Raw genomic sequence first — 15,343 nt, 5'->3', positions numbered from 1 at the left:
TGTCCAGCTAAACTATAACACAATTACTGTACCGACGAATCGTTAATAAAACTCTATATGAATGAATACACATTTCATTATGTTGAGGTTAACTGCATTTCTATTTTCATATTTCTATTAAAGGTAATGAGAGCTGAACTCTTACCCATTTCTAGAGACTGGATGGTGGAGAACTCTTTACTCTGAGCTGATACACATGAATAAAACAGGTTTTACTTCTCCTGACTCTGGGCTGGATATGATCTTTACTTTCCTGCAAACATTTAGTGCAGCTCAACCCCAGATCATTACAGATCTCTCTCTCTCTCTCTCTCTCCCTCTCTCTCTCTCCCTCTCTCTCTCTCTCTGTGTGTGTGTGTGTGTGTGTGTGTGTGTGTGTGTGTGTGTGTGTGTGTGATCAGACTCCTCCCTTCAGTTCCAGCTATTCATAATACAGCTCTATGCACACATAGAGCAAGGACTTTTTTTTTTACAAGGACTTAACAGAATTAAGAACATGTGTATGCATGTATACAACCCCATTTTTAATTGAAAAGTAAACGAACATTAAGTAAAATACAAATAAACACAGACAGTATTGATTTGCTAACTGTCTTTTAGATTGTATTTAATTAAAGATATTTGTTTTACCTTATAAGTTTTATTGGATTTTGTAAATAGATGCTAATTCCCAATGTGACTCCTTACAACAGGTGTAATAATTGTGTGGAATTATCAAGCTTTGATGCTGTTATGTTTGAGTATAAAAAACATTAGAAGAAAGCCTTTATTTGTCATATATACATACACAGGTGTACAATACAATTAAATTATTTTGTCGCATATCCCAGTTCGTTTGGAAGCTGGGCCTAGAGTACAAGGTCAGCCACTGTACGGCGCTCCTGGAGCCGAGAGGGTTAAGGGCCTTGCTCAAGGGTCCAGCAGATCATGTATTTGTACTTTTGTCAGTGAAATAAAGGTTTTATTATTTATTAGGATTTTAACGTCATGTTTTACACACTTTGGTTAAATTCATGACAGGACAGGTCTGCTTAAGATTCATCAGTTCAAACACAGTCATGGACAATTTTGTATCTCCAATTCATCTCACTTGCACGTCTTTGGACTGTGGGAGGAAACCGGAGCACCCGGAGGAAACCCACACAGACACGGGGAGAACATGCAAACTCCACACGGAAAGGTTTAAGATCAAATGTCCCGACCATTCCCTTATGCGTGATTCGTAAAACAAAAACGCCTACTTTAATAATGATTTGTTAATGTTTAAAAATACAATTGTTTGCCATGTCTCCACTTCTACTTTGGAAAAATAATCATTAAAAAATGGACAGTAGAAAATCCGAATTCCGCTTTAATCCTGGTCAGGGTCACACCTGGAAACACTAAACGCAAAGCAAAAACACCTTGGTCAGAGCATCAGTCCATCGTAAAGCTTCGGCCATCCATCACCCCCGCACCCCTTCCATTCCGCCCAAAGTCAATCATGTCTGTGTAGACTCCCAGTCAGCTGATAGCACCGCTGGGATTCGAACCCAGTGTGCTGGCGCCTTTTTCGAAAACACTTTCAATTTGTAGACTTAGCAGAGAGGAAAATGCTGAATTAAATAAGCCACAGTGTCAGATAGTTAATGAGATTGCTCATTAAATTAAAGGAAACTTTTCATTTGTTTATTCGTTAATTTAAATTCAAAGCATTTGAGATAAAAATTAATAATAAAAGCTTTCTAAGTTTTCAGTTTTTGTTTTTAGATCACCAAGACCTAAAATGAAAAAAGTATAATAATAAAGTATAATATTAACAACAAAGTATAATAATAATAATAATAATAATAATAATAATACTAGAATGGAAAAAGCTACAGAGCCACAGCAAAGGGTTTTAAAATTGCAAATAAAAGTTCTCGGTTTAGTTTTAAGTTTTATCTTTAGATAATATTAGTACAACGAAAGTTAAAATCCTACTAAACTAATACATTACTTTATGTAACGTCTTATTTGTTTTACACCAATTCTAAATATAGGATAGACTACAGGGGTTGGACAAAATAACTGAAACACCTGGTTTTAGACCACAATAATTTATTAGTATGGTGTAGGGCCTCCTTTTGCGGCCAATACAGCGTCAATTCGTCTTGGAAATGACATATACAAGTCCTGCACAGTGGTCAGAGGGATTTTAAGCCATTCTTCTTGCAGGATAGTGGCCAGGTCACTACGTGATGCTGGTGGAGGAAAATGTTTCCTGACTTGCTTCTCCAAAACACCCCAAAGTGGCTCAATAATATTTAGATCTGGTGACTGTGCAGGCCATGGGAGATGTTCAACTTCACTTTCATGTTCATCAAACCAATCTTTCACCAGTCTTGCTGTGTGTATTGGTGCATTATCATCCTGATACACGGCACCGCCATTGGATGCACATGGTCCTCCAGAATGGTTCGGTAGTCCTTGGCAGTGACGCGCCCATCTAGCACAAGTATTGGGCCGAGGGAATGCCATGATATGGCAGCCCAAACCATCACTGATCCACCCCCATGCTTCACTCTGGGCATGCAACAGTCTGGGTGGTACGCTTCTTTGGGGCTTCTCCACACCGTAACTCTCCCGGATGTGGGGAAAACAGTAAAGGTGGACTCATCAGAGAACAATACATGTTTCACATTGTCCACAGCCCAAGATTTGCACTCCTTGCACCATTGAAACCGACGTTTGGCATCGGCACGAGTGACCAAAGGTTTGGCTATAGCAGCCCGGCCGTGTATATTGACCCTGTGGAGCTCCCGACGGACAGTTCTGGTGGAAACAGGAGAGTCGAGGTGCACATTTAATTCTGCCGTGATTTGGGCAGCCGTGGTTTTATGTTTTTTGGATACAATCCGGGTTAGCACCCGAACATCCCTTTCAGACAGCTTCCTCTTGCGTCCACAGTTAATCCTGTTGGATGTGGTTTGTCCTTCTTGGTGGTATGCTGACATTACCCTGGATACCGTGGCTCTTGATACATCACAAAGACTTGCTGTCTTGGTCACAGATGCGCCAGCAAGACGTGCACCAACAATTTGTCCTCTTTTGAACTCTGGTGTGTCACCCATAATGTTGTGTGCATTGCAATATTTTGAGCAAAACTGTGCTCTTACCCTGCTAATTGAACCTTCACACTCTGCTCTTACTGGTGCAATGTGCAATTAATGAAGATTGGCCACCAGACTGGTCCAATTTAGCCATGAAACCTCCCACACTAAAATGACAGGTGTTTCAGTTATTTTGTCCAACCCCTGTATATTACCAACTACTGCGTGTTTGCGAAGTCGGCGTGTCTTAATACAAATTGCTGATCTTATCAAACAGCGCCATCGTGTGGACAAAGTTATGCAGCGCATAATATTTGTGACGCTGGTGTAAACAAAAGGAAGCTATTGACTTACCTCAGAACTTGGTCAGGTAGGAACTCGATCGAACCGAGTTACAGAGTGGAAAACAAGAATGCCTTGACTGAAGCTTCTTTATTTTGGACAGTCTGAGCACCAAAAGCTCATAAAACGATTTGGATGTAACCAACATGTTAGCAACATGATGTCAGCTGATCGAGAAAGTCTGGTGAGCCACGACCCATCGTTGTTTGTAAAGTCTGATCCTTTAGTGGATCCTTTTTATACTCAACCATGATTCTCTCACCTGTTACCAATTTACGTGCTTACTGTGGAACGCTTTTTGTTCCTGTCCCAACTTTTTGGACTGTGTTGGAGCCATCAAACTGAAATGTAATACAATTAAGGTGATTAGTGAAAACATTGGAAACTTTTTACTTTTGTCAGTTAAATCAAGATTTAAGAGAAGTAACAAATCACAGATCCTCTTTACTGCATTTTACACAATGTCCAAGTTTTTTGGAAATGAAGATTGTATATGAAGATAAATATAAATAAAAGATAAAGATGGGTTAAACTCTGAACACCAGTTCAACAGAAATGTCAATGGGGATCTATTACTGGACTTCAATTGTCCTCAAAATGAGTTTTAAAATTGCATAAAGTAACAGAATGAATTAAACCTTCAGAACATATTGATCTTTCAAAAAAATAAAAATTATATATATATACGTATCTTAGACACTTATCTAGACACTGTCCAATCCATTCAGCAAGGATGTCCAGTCTATTTTCATTTTAGAGTTCTGTGGTATGGAGTTCTTTCAATTTTTCCAGTGTAATGACCATATAAAGAACACTAAAATATGGGTGTTTGTTTGTTGTGATTCATTCATTTATTTGTTGTATGTTTTACGAAAGCTTTATCCTGGTTAGGGTCGCGGTAGGTCTGAACCTTTGGCCAAAAGTCAGGAAACACTCTGGACAGGTTGTCAGGGAAATTTCTAGTAGCTCCAGTTGGCCTGTTTGCCTTTAGACTTATGGGGGAAACCAGAGGAAAGTCGTGCAGACACAGGGAGAACATGCAAACTGAAATGATTATTATTTATAGTTTAGGTGACTGAAAAAACCGATGGTAGTTTTTTTTCTCACGCACCATTCCAAATTTACCACGCGGTGGCAGCATCGTGCTAGAATTTTCCACCATGGTAACTGTATGGAGTTGCCAGCTCATTGAGAATTTGTCAAATAGATGATCCAAAGGTCCTTAAAAACAGCTTAAAACTGCACATGTTTCTGTCCGAGGTCAGTGCTTATAACTCTACAATATAAATATAAATGAGACTATGCAGAAGTGTATTAATGATAGCACAGCTAAGAGGAGGCCAATGCTGATACTGATGCACCAACCTACTGTGCAATGTTGCTTACATAATTATGATCTGATTGAGTCATTAAAAGAAAACCTTACCTGAGAGCTCATCACAAATGTCAACATGTGTGCAAAACAACATCTAGATAAGGCATTTAGACGGGAAAAAACTCTTTGGCCATATTTCCCGAAGGAAAAAGAAGCATGATTTTATAAAAATACACTGCAAACTGTGAGGCACAGATCAGTGATGCTTTATGGTTGTTTGGCAAGGGGTAAAAAAAACACATTACACACAATCAGCAAACTCTGGAAGTAAATGTGACACATGTATTCAAGAAACTGAAGCTGAAGAGTGGCTGGCTTCATCAAGAGGATGATTATCCTAAACATATGTAAAGCTTTTGGAATGTCTCCCACAGTCTACTGACTTTATTTCATTAAAATGATATGGGTAGATATTCAAAATGAACTGCTGAGAAAAGGAAACATTCAAGAACTCAAGGGGCAGTTGTAGCCTAGTGGTTAGGGTACTGGACTAGTAATCAGCTTCAAGCCCCACCACTGCCAGGTTGCCAGTGTTGGCCCTTGAGCAAGGCCCTTAACCCTCAATTGCTGTGTGCTGTAAGTCGCTTTGGATAAAAGCGTTTGCTAAATGGCTAAAATGTCAATGTAACTCATAGATGCTATAAAAACGTTTTGAGGCCATTGTTGCCAAACAGTGGGCAACCATGTATTAGGGAGGGGCGTCTCTAATTCGTGTCATATAAACCACGTTGCTTATTTATTTATTTATTTTTTAAATGACTGCCGGTCGACTTTTTTGTTTAATATATTTGAACATTATTATAATATCCCTTGTCCACTTATTTCTGAAGATTGGCTTTTTATACTAAACAATCAAGGGTGCCAGTACTGTCGCCCACAACTGTAAATCCACATTAAAGCAAACATCCCAAAGAAGCAGCTCATTTCTGACTCCATTAACATCAAATTACATTTTAATCACATTAATGACATTAAACTAGAAAAGAAGATAAAAGCGCTCAACCTTCTCACCCCATCAGTAGACATGAAGCCCACCTAGTACTTTCACTACCCCCCACTCCTGCACCCCCCCCAACCACACACACATACAGAGGAAATAAAGCAGAATGGAAATGTGAAGTGTACAGCACAAGGACACTGAAATCCATCAGCAATTAACTGATCTAATGGAGCTCAACAATGAAATCACACAGGGTTAAACCCTCCCGCTCTCTCCCTGTCTGTGTGACCCCCCCTCAAACTACCAGTGAAGGTACAATGATTTTTAATTCCCTAAACAAAACAGGATATATACATATAAACCACCTCCTTGTTTCTACACTCACTATCCATTTTATCAGCTCCACTTACCATATAGAAGCACTTTGTAGTTCTAGAATTACTGACTGTAGTCCATCTGTTTCTCTACATACTTTTTTAACCTGTTTTCACCCTGTTCTTCAATGGTCAGGACCCCACAGGGCCACCACAGAGCAGGTATTATTTAGGTGGGGGATGATTCTCAGCACTGCAGTGACACTGACATGATGGTGGTGTGTTAGAGGGTGTTGTGCTGGTATGAGTGGATCAGACACACAGCAGCTCATCTTGTAGATGTAAAGTCAGAGACGATCGCTCATCTATTGCTGCTGTTTGAGTCGGTCATCTTCTAGACCTTCATCAGTGGTCACAGGACGCTGCCCACGGGGCGCTGTTGGCTGGATATTTTTGGTTGTTGGACTATTCTCAGTTCAGCAATGACAGTGAGGTGTTTTAAAACTCCAGCAGCGCTGCTGTGTCTGATCCACTCATACAAGCACAACACACACTAACACACCACCACCATGTCAGTGTCACTGCAGTGCTGAGAATGATCCACCACCCAAATAATACCTGCTCTGTGGGGGTCCTGACCATTGAAGAACAGCATGAAAAGGGGCTAACAGAGCATGTAGAGAAACAGATGGACTACAGTCAGTAATTATAGAACTACAAAGTAGTTTAGGGAAGGCCTTTGTCTGTTCCACCATGACTGTGCTGCAAACTATATAAAGACATGAAAAAAGAAAGCTTGGTGTAAAAAAAATCCAGTTTCCTGCTCAGATCCCTGACCTCAGCCCTACTCAACATCTTTGGGATAAACCGGAACATCAATCAAAATCAGTGGTCATGAGTGAAGAGGCACAAATTCCCACCCACACAGAGGTCACTGTATTTTTACCTTTACAGTGGGATGTACTCTTGGCCATATATAATATTTACCTGTATATAATCATTCAAGACTGTATTTCTCCTTGTCAGTCTTGCTTACTGTTTTTATTGGTGGTAGTATTACCCCCTTCCAGCCCCACTTTTTCCTGTTTGTTGTTTGAGGGAAAGGCTTAGGGATAATCTACATTGTCTTACAAGGTCTAATGAGGTTCATTTATTTACAATATTTACATCTGGCACCTGGTTACCAGTGTCTATACCAGTCTGTGTATTTGTATTTGTGTGTGGATTATTTTGTAGAGCAGTGAAGGAAGAAAAAGCTCTATTATCCAGTTTAATTCTTTGCTTTGTGTTTACATTGGATTTGCGGATTTTAAGGTCTTGCATAATGACAGAGCAATATTTATTTCCCTTAATTCTGGTTATAATTCATAAATTAATTACAGAGCTGACTGAGGTTTATTGTTTTCAGTTGTACAGTATTAACATTTGTATTAATTTATACCAAATTAGCTGCTTCAGTGCATGAATTTACAGATCTTGTCTGTGTTAGAATATCTGTAGTCACACGATTTTTGGGACTGATCACTTTAAAATCAGTAATAGCACACACACACACACACACACACACACACACACACACACACACTACTGCTTATAAATACACTACATTCATATTTATATTATAAAACTATAAAATGTAGTTTCCAAGTTTAATATTTGAGATTTATATTACAGTCTATTGATTTATTTGAAATTGAAATAATCTTGTCAGATAAGAATGGTATTAACAGAGTTTTATGTAAACAATTAAAAAATAGTAGTGACGATTAGTTATATTTACTTTAAATCCTGCATTTTGGCATAATTACTTAAAAGTTGAACCTAATTTCAATTCTCAGGGTGTAAATTTCTAGGGAATCGAGTTTTAATGTTATAATTGTTTAATTTATTAGCTGTACTAAAGTTTAAGCTTTATTCTGGAGAGGGCGTGGCCATGTGAGCTCATTTGCATATGAATCTGAAGCAGAAAAGCATTCATGTTTTAAGCATTGTGAGTGTATTAATAATTCTTGTCCCAAGAACTGCGTCCCATGTGATACTGACAACATGATGGAGAGAGTCTGAATGTTTTATTGCAAATGCTGAATTCTGATGAATTATGCTCTACTTCAGTTATAACCACTATCCAAAAATTCATTAATTATGCATAATTAATGATATCAACAGCTTTATTCTTGTCAGGGTCACGGCGGGTCCTGCACCACTGGGAAACACTAATCGCAAGGCAGGAACACCCCGATCAGGACGCCAATCCTTAGAATCATTAGAACACTAGATTTGCGGATTTGAAGGTCTTACATAATGACCAAGCACAGTTATTTCTCTTAATCCTGGTAATAATTCATAAACTATAAGTATTGCCAACCAAGTTTTGTGCAAGCTTTGTTTTTGTAACTAAATACAGCCTAGGTTTAGTGTTTTACATTTACACACACAATGTATTTTAATTTAGTACCTGTAAGTACAAATACAAAAAAAACAAAAACAAATTGGTGTAATAAACATGAACAAAGATTTAAAAATAAATAAATAAATTAATAAATAAATCGTTTCCTTTAATGAAGTGAAATACAGCAGTACTGTTTACAAAGCAGCTTCTCATCATGCTTCCACCGTCATACTTGGGCTTGCTGTTTTTGGAATGTCTTTCCTTGTATTCGTCTTAAGATCTAAAATATAATGTAATTATATATAATTTAATTATATTTAAATGTACCTTATTGTGACCACCTTTATTACCAAATGAAATGTACTTTATTAAAACCACCTTTAGTTTATTACCGAATGAAATGTACTTCATTTGTAAGAACTCTGACTTTGCATGTTCCATTTATTTATTCATCCATTCAGTCATGTAACTGCTTAATGCTGCTCTTTTTTAATAATCTTGTCAGAAATAAAAAGCTCGGTGCTTTTGGTAGGTTCATGTTTCTTCTCGCTCCTCCTCCTGTGGTGTTTATGTTAAACCCAGAGCTCAGCACCAAACCACACAGAGATAAAGACTCATCCTCCTCCTCCTCCTCCTCCTCCTCATCAGCACTGATCGGTCTGAGTATTTCTTTTACCGAGCAACTGAGGTCTAAAACACCGACAACACCAGCACCAGGATCACAGAGGATTTTGTTGCGGTTCTTTAGGTCGGGATGTCCCTGAGCCCGAAACACTCCACACCCTTTTCCGTGAGTGACATCCTGAGCCCGCTGGAGGAAAGCTGCTTCAAGAAACTAGCGTGTATGGAGGCTTCATACCGGCAAAACACTGCGGTCCATCCGGTGGGCTCTCAGCACAGCGGCCAGCACCATCAGCACCAGCATCACCACAATCATCATCACCAGCAGCAGCAGCACGGACTGAACCACGGAGCTTATCATGTAGCACACGGAGTATCACAGTTCCCACATGCAGCCGTGGCGGCCGGTTACTGTAACGGGAGTCTCGGCGGGGTGGCAGAGTTGCCAACCTATCAGGAAAGTGTGAGGAACCAAGCCGCCACCGCCGCCTGGTACAGTGCCAACCCAGAACCGCGTTACGCTACACGTAAGTAAATCCAAGTTAGTCCTAATAAGCAAAGAATAAAAGTTAAAGTACATGCAATATATATATATATATATATATATATATATATATATATATATATATATATATATATATATATATATATATATATATACTAGGTACTAAGAAAAATAAATAATGATCCACGTTATTCGTTCAAGTAAATTATTAAAATAAAAACGAATATTTGTTCTATATAGTCATAGGAAATAACATCCATGACTTACAGTTTATGTATGGGAATTAATGAAAATAGCTTATATAATTTAAAACTTTAACTGGGTAGATTTATAACCAATATCTTATAAAAACGGATTTTTTAATTGTAAGCATCTAAAGTTTATTACTGTAATAAAATATAGTCTTATAATAGAATACATAAACGAATATACAACATAAATAAAATTTCTTTCCTATACATTTTTAAATAAATAAAAAGGTCTGTTGCAGAAATGTATTTTTATTGATAGCAATGGCTACTATTATTACTATTTTGCACAGTACAAACCTAAATGAAATATAAAATGTAAGTAAACCAATTTCAACAAATGGAATTTGTTATATAAGTTTTGAAGTTTTAGTGCTTGACGCCGAGATTGAAACCTGCAATTCTCGTCAGACATTCAAGAAACAAATGCAAGCTTAAAAGGCCCCGAAAAATTCTGAAATTTATTATTAAATATCCAAAAAATGCCGCTGTGTAAGAATGAGTTTACACAGGAATGTTTGTGGCTCTTTGGTATCGTCAGGAACATTCACACTTTTGTCTTTTTTATCTTTTTAATAATACATTTTCTAGATTTTTTACAACTGGTTACATTAAACAGAAAAAAAACCTTTTTATTCGTTTTTTGTATCCCCGCCTCCGTGTTTTTTATTTAGGATTTTTATTTTTATAAAACAACTTCACACTAACTTCAGCCTACAAAAAACTAAAATGATAGCTTTTCGTTATACTTTAAAACTATTTCATTAATATACAGTAATTCTAGCTATTTAATTATTATCTGATGACTTTTAAACATTTCTTTTTCGTTAAATTAATTTGAACAAACACGTATTGCTCAGATATTTGAGTAGCAAATAATCATTTCCCACCTACAGATAAATCAACCACAATTTATATTAATTATTATTATTAACTAATAATAAATATTTTACAAATTGTACATGAAATCACATGCAAATCCATAAAATACGTAACATGACTTTCTCTTTGCTTGACCTTTCCTTTGGGATTAATAAAGTGATTTATCTATCTATCGTAAAACAAGTCTTTAGAATGAATTATTTACATCATTTTATTGTATGGGTAATGTTCACACACACATTGTATGCTATATTATTATTATTATTATTATTGTTATTATTATTAATATAATAATAATAACAATAATAATATCAATATAATAATTATATAATAATTATATAATATATGATATATATTAAAAATGATGATGATACAATAATATACTAATATAACAACAATAATAAAACGAAATAATAAGAAGAAGAAGAAGAAGAGCAACAACAACAATAATAATATAAATATGATAATAATATAAATGTATAATAATGATGTTAAAATATAAGAATAATAATCTAATAATAATAATAAGAAAAACAACAATAAAATATGATAATTATATAGATTTATAATAATGGTGATAAAATATAATAATAAAAATGTAATAAGAACATCAATAAACTATGATAATCATATAAATGTATAATAATGATGATAAAATATAACAATAATAATCTCTTATATCTTTATATTTTTAAAGTTCCCAGGTTTATGGGCTCCTCGGCTGCTATGAACATGGGCGCGCTGGCCGGAATGGACGCCAAATCCATGGTGACTCTGCACGCGGCGCCGCGCAGGAAGCGTCGCGTGCTCTTCTCTCAGGCGCAGGTGTACGAGCTCGAGCGCAGGTTTAAGCAGCAGCGCTACCTGTCCGCACCTGAGCGCGAGCACCTGGCCAGCATGATCCACCTGAGCCCGAATCAGGTGAAGATCTGGTTTCAGAACCACCGATACAAGATGAAGCGGCAGGCCAAGGACAAAGCGACGCGCGAGCCACAAATCCAGCAGCAGCAGCAGGACGGAGGAAGCTCGTGCCCACCGCAGGCATCATCACCGAGGCGCGTGAGCGTCCCAGTACTGGTTAAAGACGGTAAACCTTATCAGAACGGAACCAGCACTCCCAGTTCAAACCACGGCATGGGCGCACAAACAGTGGAGTCTTTAGCGTCCGCAACAGAAGAACTGGATGATATGACACCGAGTCCGCCCGCGCTCCACGGTGCTCACGTGACCGGACTGTCTCACTTGGACTCTGGCCTGCTGGAGTACAACATACCGGGATCGAACCTGCTGTACGGCAGGACTTGGTAAAATCATTTTTGTGCAAAAAACAGCCTCAAAAACTCTGCAAACTTTTAAATGTTTTGTTTTGAAATGTGTGTTAATATTAAGTTCATTCTGAATCGGACTGAAATGTTTTTCTCACTGTAAAGATTCTGTGTTCTATTTTTAGCTGCACTAAAATGTGGGGAATGGGATGTAAAGCTATAAGATGTAAACTAACATGGCAAAGTTTTACATGGTTGAAATCAGGTAGAGTGTGACAGCATGACTATTACATTTAACAATAAAGAAAAATGCTTTACTCACATCGTCCAGCATTTTCCATTCAGAGACCAAGTTAAGGGGACATAATGACAAGTGACACGTAATGACACGTGGAGTAAAATAAAAAATAAATAAAAATAAACATTAATTAAATGAGGCTGCTATACCATGTACTGGGGATAATGTACATGCATGTATTAGCAATTTTGCAGAATGTAAAATATACTGTATGTATATGACCTATAAATTCATTTCTGTAAAGCATTTGAGTTTGTAAGTTTTCACACACACATACAGTATATATGCACACACACAAATAAATAAATTACATATCAATGACATTTTATTTTTAGCAGAATTTTATATGACCATAATTTTAATAGGGAGGCAAAAAAGCAGAGTATCTAAGATAACTTCTTAATGTCCTCCAGAAACATTGCAAATTATTCTCTGAACTCCCCAGTTACAAGATACTGTACTTATTTATTCCTAACATAATAAACCTAAACATTTACATTTTAAACAGTGATATAAAATGATCAAACTCACAAGATATAAAAAAATCTGACCGAAAAATCGAATCATTTTAAGTTTGTAAACATTTAAACAAATTTATAAGTTTATTAAGCATCCAAAACAGATAAAATATATAAAAAGCTTTTGTAGCTTCTTTAACAGATTGTTGTTTAGTTAATACAGTCTTAATATTCTTTGTATGGTTGTTTTTGAACATGCTATTGAAGAAACCACTGTTTAAAATAGGGCTTTATGTGCATAATACAATATCTGATCATGTGTAAATTTTATTATTAGATGCAGAAATCGACTCTGATTGTGGAAAATAATAAACCTTACAGTAAGGATTTAAAATGTTGAAATGAGAAATGGGGCAATCTTTTAGAAGTAAAAAAAACTAGTTGCGAAAAATATAAAACATTTAATTGAAATAGGTGTTAAATTATTTACATATTAACAGAAAAATAGTTTGTCAGTATTTTCTAAATGTTTTACTGCAGGTTGACTTAAAACAACAAAAACGTTATTTATAATTTACTATTATCTTCTACTAATAATTTTTATTTTGAAAAATACAAACAAAAGAAAACTTGACAGGAACGCTGAATTTAAAAGATTTTAATGTATTTTAATTAAAAAGTGTGGATTCTATAGTTCAATCAATTCAGAAATAATGTAGGAAATTTATAAGCATCACCCAAAACTGTAAATAAAATTCACATCTGAATAAAAAATAACAAGACAACAAACACAAAGATTATTTAACATATCAAATACAAAACCTCACAAAAATTATTCATAACTATTCAGATAAAATGTAGTTTTTTAATGCACAGTATTTAAATTAACCAAAACGTGGTGACCTGTCTGTGCAGGACTTTAGTTAAAATAAAATTAAGAAATGAAACAGCATGAATACATGTAATAATAAAATGCTTCTGTTGACTTGTATTCATCTTCAAAGCTTCGTAAAGTAATCGACAAGTTATTTTACTAACTTGTAGAAATGATTTTCGTATGGACAAAAATAAATCCACAGATTTGTTGCTAAAATAAGTAAATTACATTTATAGACAATGTGATCATGTAATGTGTTATTTTTAAATGTAATGCTACTTTTAAACTCGACTATACTGCACATTACTCCTCATATCCACTTCACCTAATGCACACTTTTTACATCAGTCATAGTGTAGAGATATAGAAAGACAAATTGTTTGTATTGTCCACATTAAGAGTTGAAGTTAAAAAAATAAATAATGAAAATTAAACAAATTTCAGGTCGTGAAGCAGCACGTTGGCTTGTACTACGAATTCCAGAACATGAAACATAAAACCTGATTATATGAATGAATAAAATAGATGAAACGAGAGAGAAGCATCACATGCACATTATAAACATTATAGACTGATTAATTGTGCCCTGTAAAACAGGCCTCAGAGTTTTAGGATTTGATTTGGATTTTATTGTTGTTTTGTTTTTACTGGCACCTTCACACTGCAGCCCTGACCACGTACTGTAACAGTCTGTATATTCTGATCCCTACACATTCTCAACATTTCGCAGAATGAACCTTTGTGCTTTGTATTACATGCAGTTCTTTATAATGCAGTCATTAAATATTTCTTAAGGAAGTGTTTCATTAAAATACCCATGAAAATGCCAAATTTCTGGGTGTTGCATCCACGACTGAGACTTTGCTGCCCTGGGGTTCAGATTTAAAACTGAAAACGTTGTTCTAAAGCTCAATGATCCAACAAATAAATATAATCACAGGTGTAATGCAATTGCACCATAAACATTATTACACTACTTATGAAAGCTTCATTAGGAACCCAGCAGAATCCAAAAGGCAAAACATCAGATCATGGGATCATTAATAAGAACCAGGGTCACATGAACTGTGTTAGTGAAACTCGTACTAAAAAGACTTCAGATGTTAATGTACAAGATAAAACGTCATGTGGAAGTTTCAAGTGGATTTATACAATGGAGTAATAGTAAATAAATACAACAATTAAAACTTAACTGCACTACATTTCCTATCTTTACTCTTTTATCGTTTAAGGCTGTTCTGTTCACTTTTTTTTTTTTACATTTTGCTTCAACACAAAAACTCGTTTTAAAGTTCAACCTTATAGAATTTATATTTCTGCTTAAACACTGCTGAATGTACACAACACAAAGCAAGACGATAAACACACTTTTAATATCACAGTAGCATTTAGCAGAACAGATTTAAAGACTAACAGGTGAATCAATTATTGCTCAACTTGAATGTCTTAAATTCTAGCACATTTATTTTACCAAAACTCTTAAATGTATAAAAACAAACTATTGTTTTACTAATTATGTTAAATGCAGAAAGAAAGTACAGACGTGTTTCTCATATCAGCAGTGAACTGAATTTTATAAAACTGAAGTTTTACATTTTAGAAAACGCCAAGTAAAATGTGATTAAATAGTAAAAGCTGTTTTATGGTTACTTTATATTTAACCTGTGTATTTCACTTGTGTACACGAATCATATTTTAATAGAATATTAAAAAGTTAATTGTTCCTTTTGCTTAAGTTATAGTTTAACAACTTTAGAT

At 35.7% G+C, this 15,343-nt stretch overlaps 1 protein-coding gene across 1 annotated transcript; it reads left to right on the top strand.

The window, feature by feature from the left end:
* The first annotated feature begins 9,185 nt into the window (after window positions 1-9,185).
* nkx2.4b (NK2 homeobox 4b) lies at window positions 9,186-12,028 on the top strand. The gene is made up of 2 exons (XM_063001007.1): window positions 9,186-9,579; window positions 11,385-12,028. Exons 1-2 carry the CDS (start codon window positions 9,186-9,188, stop codon window positions 11,993-11,995), a joined length of 1,005 nt encoding a protein of 334 aa, XP_062857077.1. The 3' UTR covers window positions 11,996-12,028.
* The last annotated feature ends 3,315 nt before the right edge of the window (window positions 12,029-15,343 follow it).

This window comes from Trichomycterus rosablanca, chromosome 9 (assembly GCF_030014385.1).
Source record: "Trichomycterus rosablanca isolate fTriRos1 chromosome 9, fTriRos1.hap1, whole genome shotgun sequence".
NCBI classification, from domain to species: Eukaryota; Metazoa; Chordata; class Actinopteri; order Siluriformes; family Trichomycteridae; genus Trichomycterus; species Trichomycterus rosablanca.
This window is presented reverse-complemented; position numbering and strand designations above follow the sequence as displayed.

What these genes read in the sequence shown, in the direction of transcription:
- nkx2.4b (XM_063001007.1), top strand. Translation starts at nt 9,186, where the DNA reads ATGTCCCTGAGCCCGAAACACTCCACACCCTTTTCCGTGAGTGACATC. An exon ending in AGAACCGCGTTACGCTACAC is followed by an intron (nt 9,580 to 11,384) that starts GTAAGTAAATCC and finishes ATATTTTTAAAG; the next exon opens with TTCCCAGGTTTATGGGCTCC.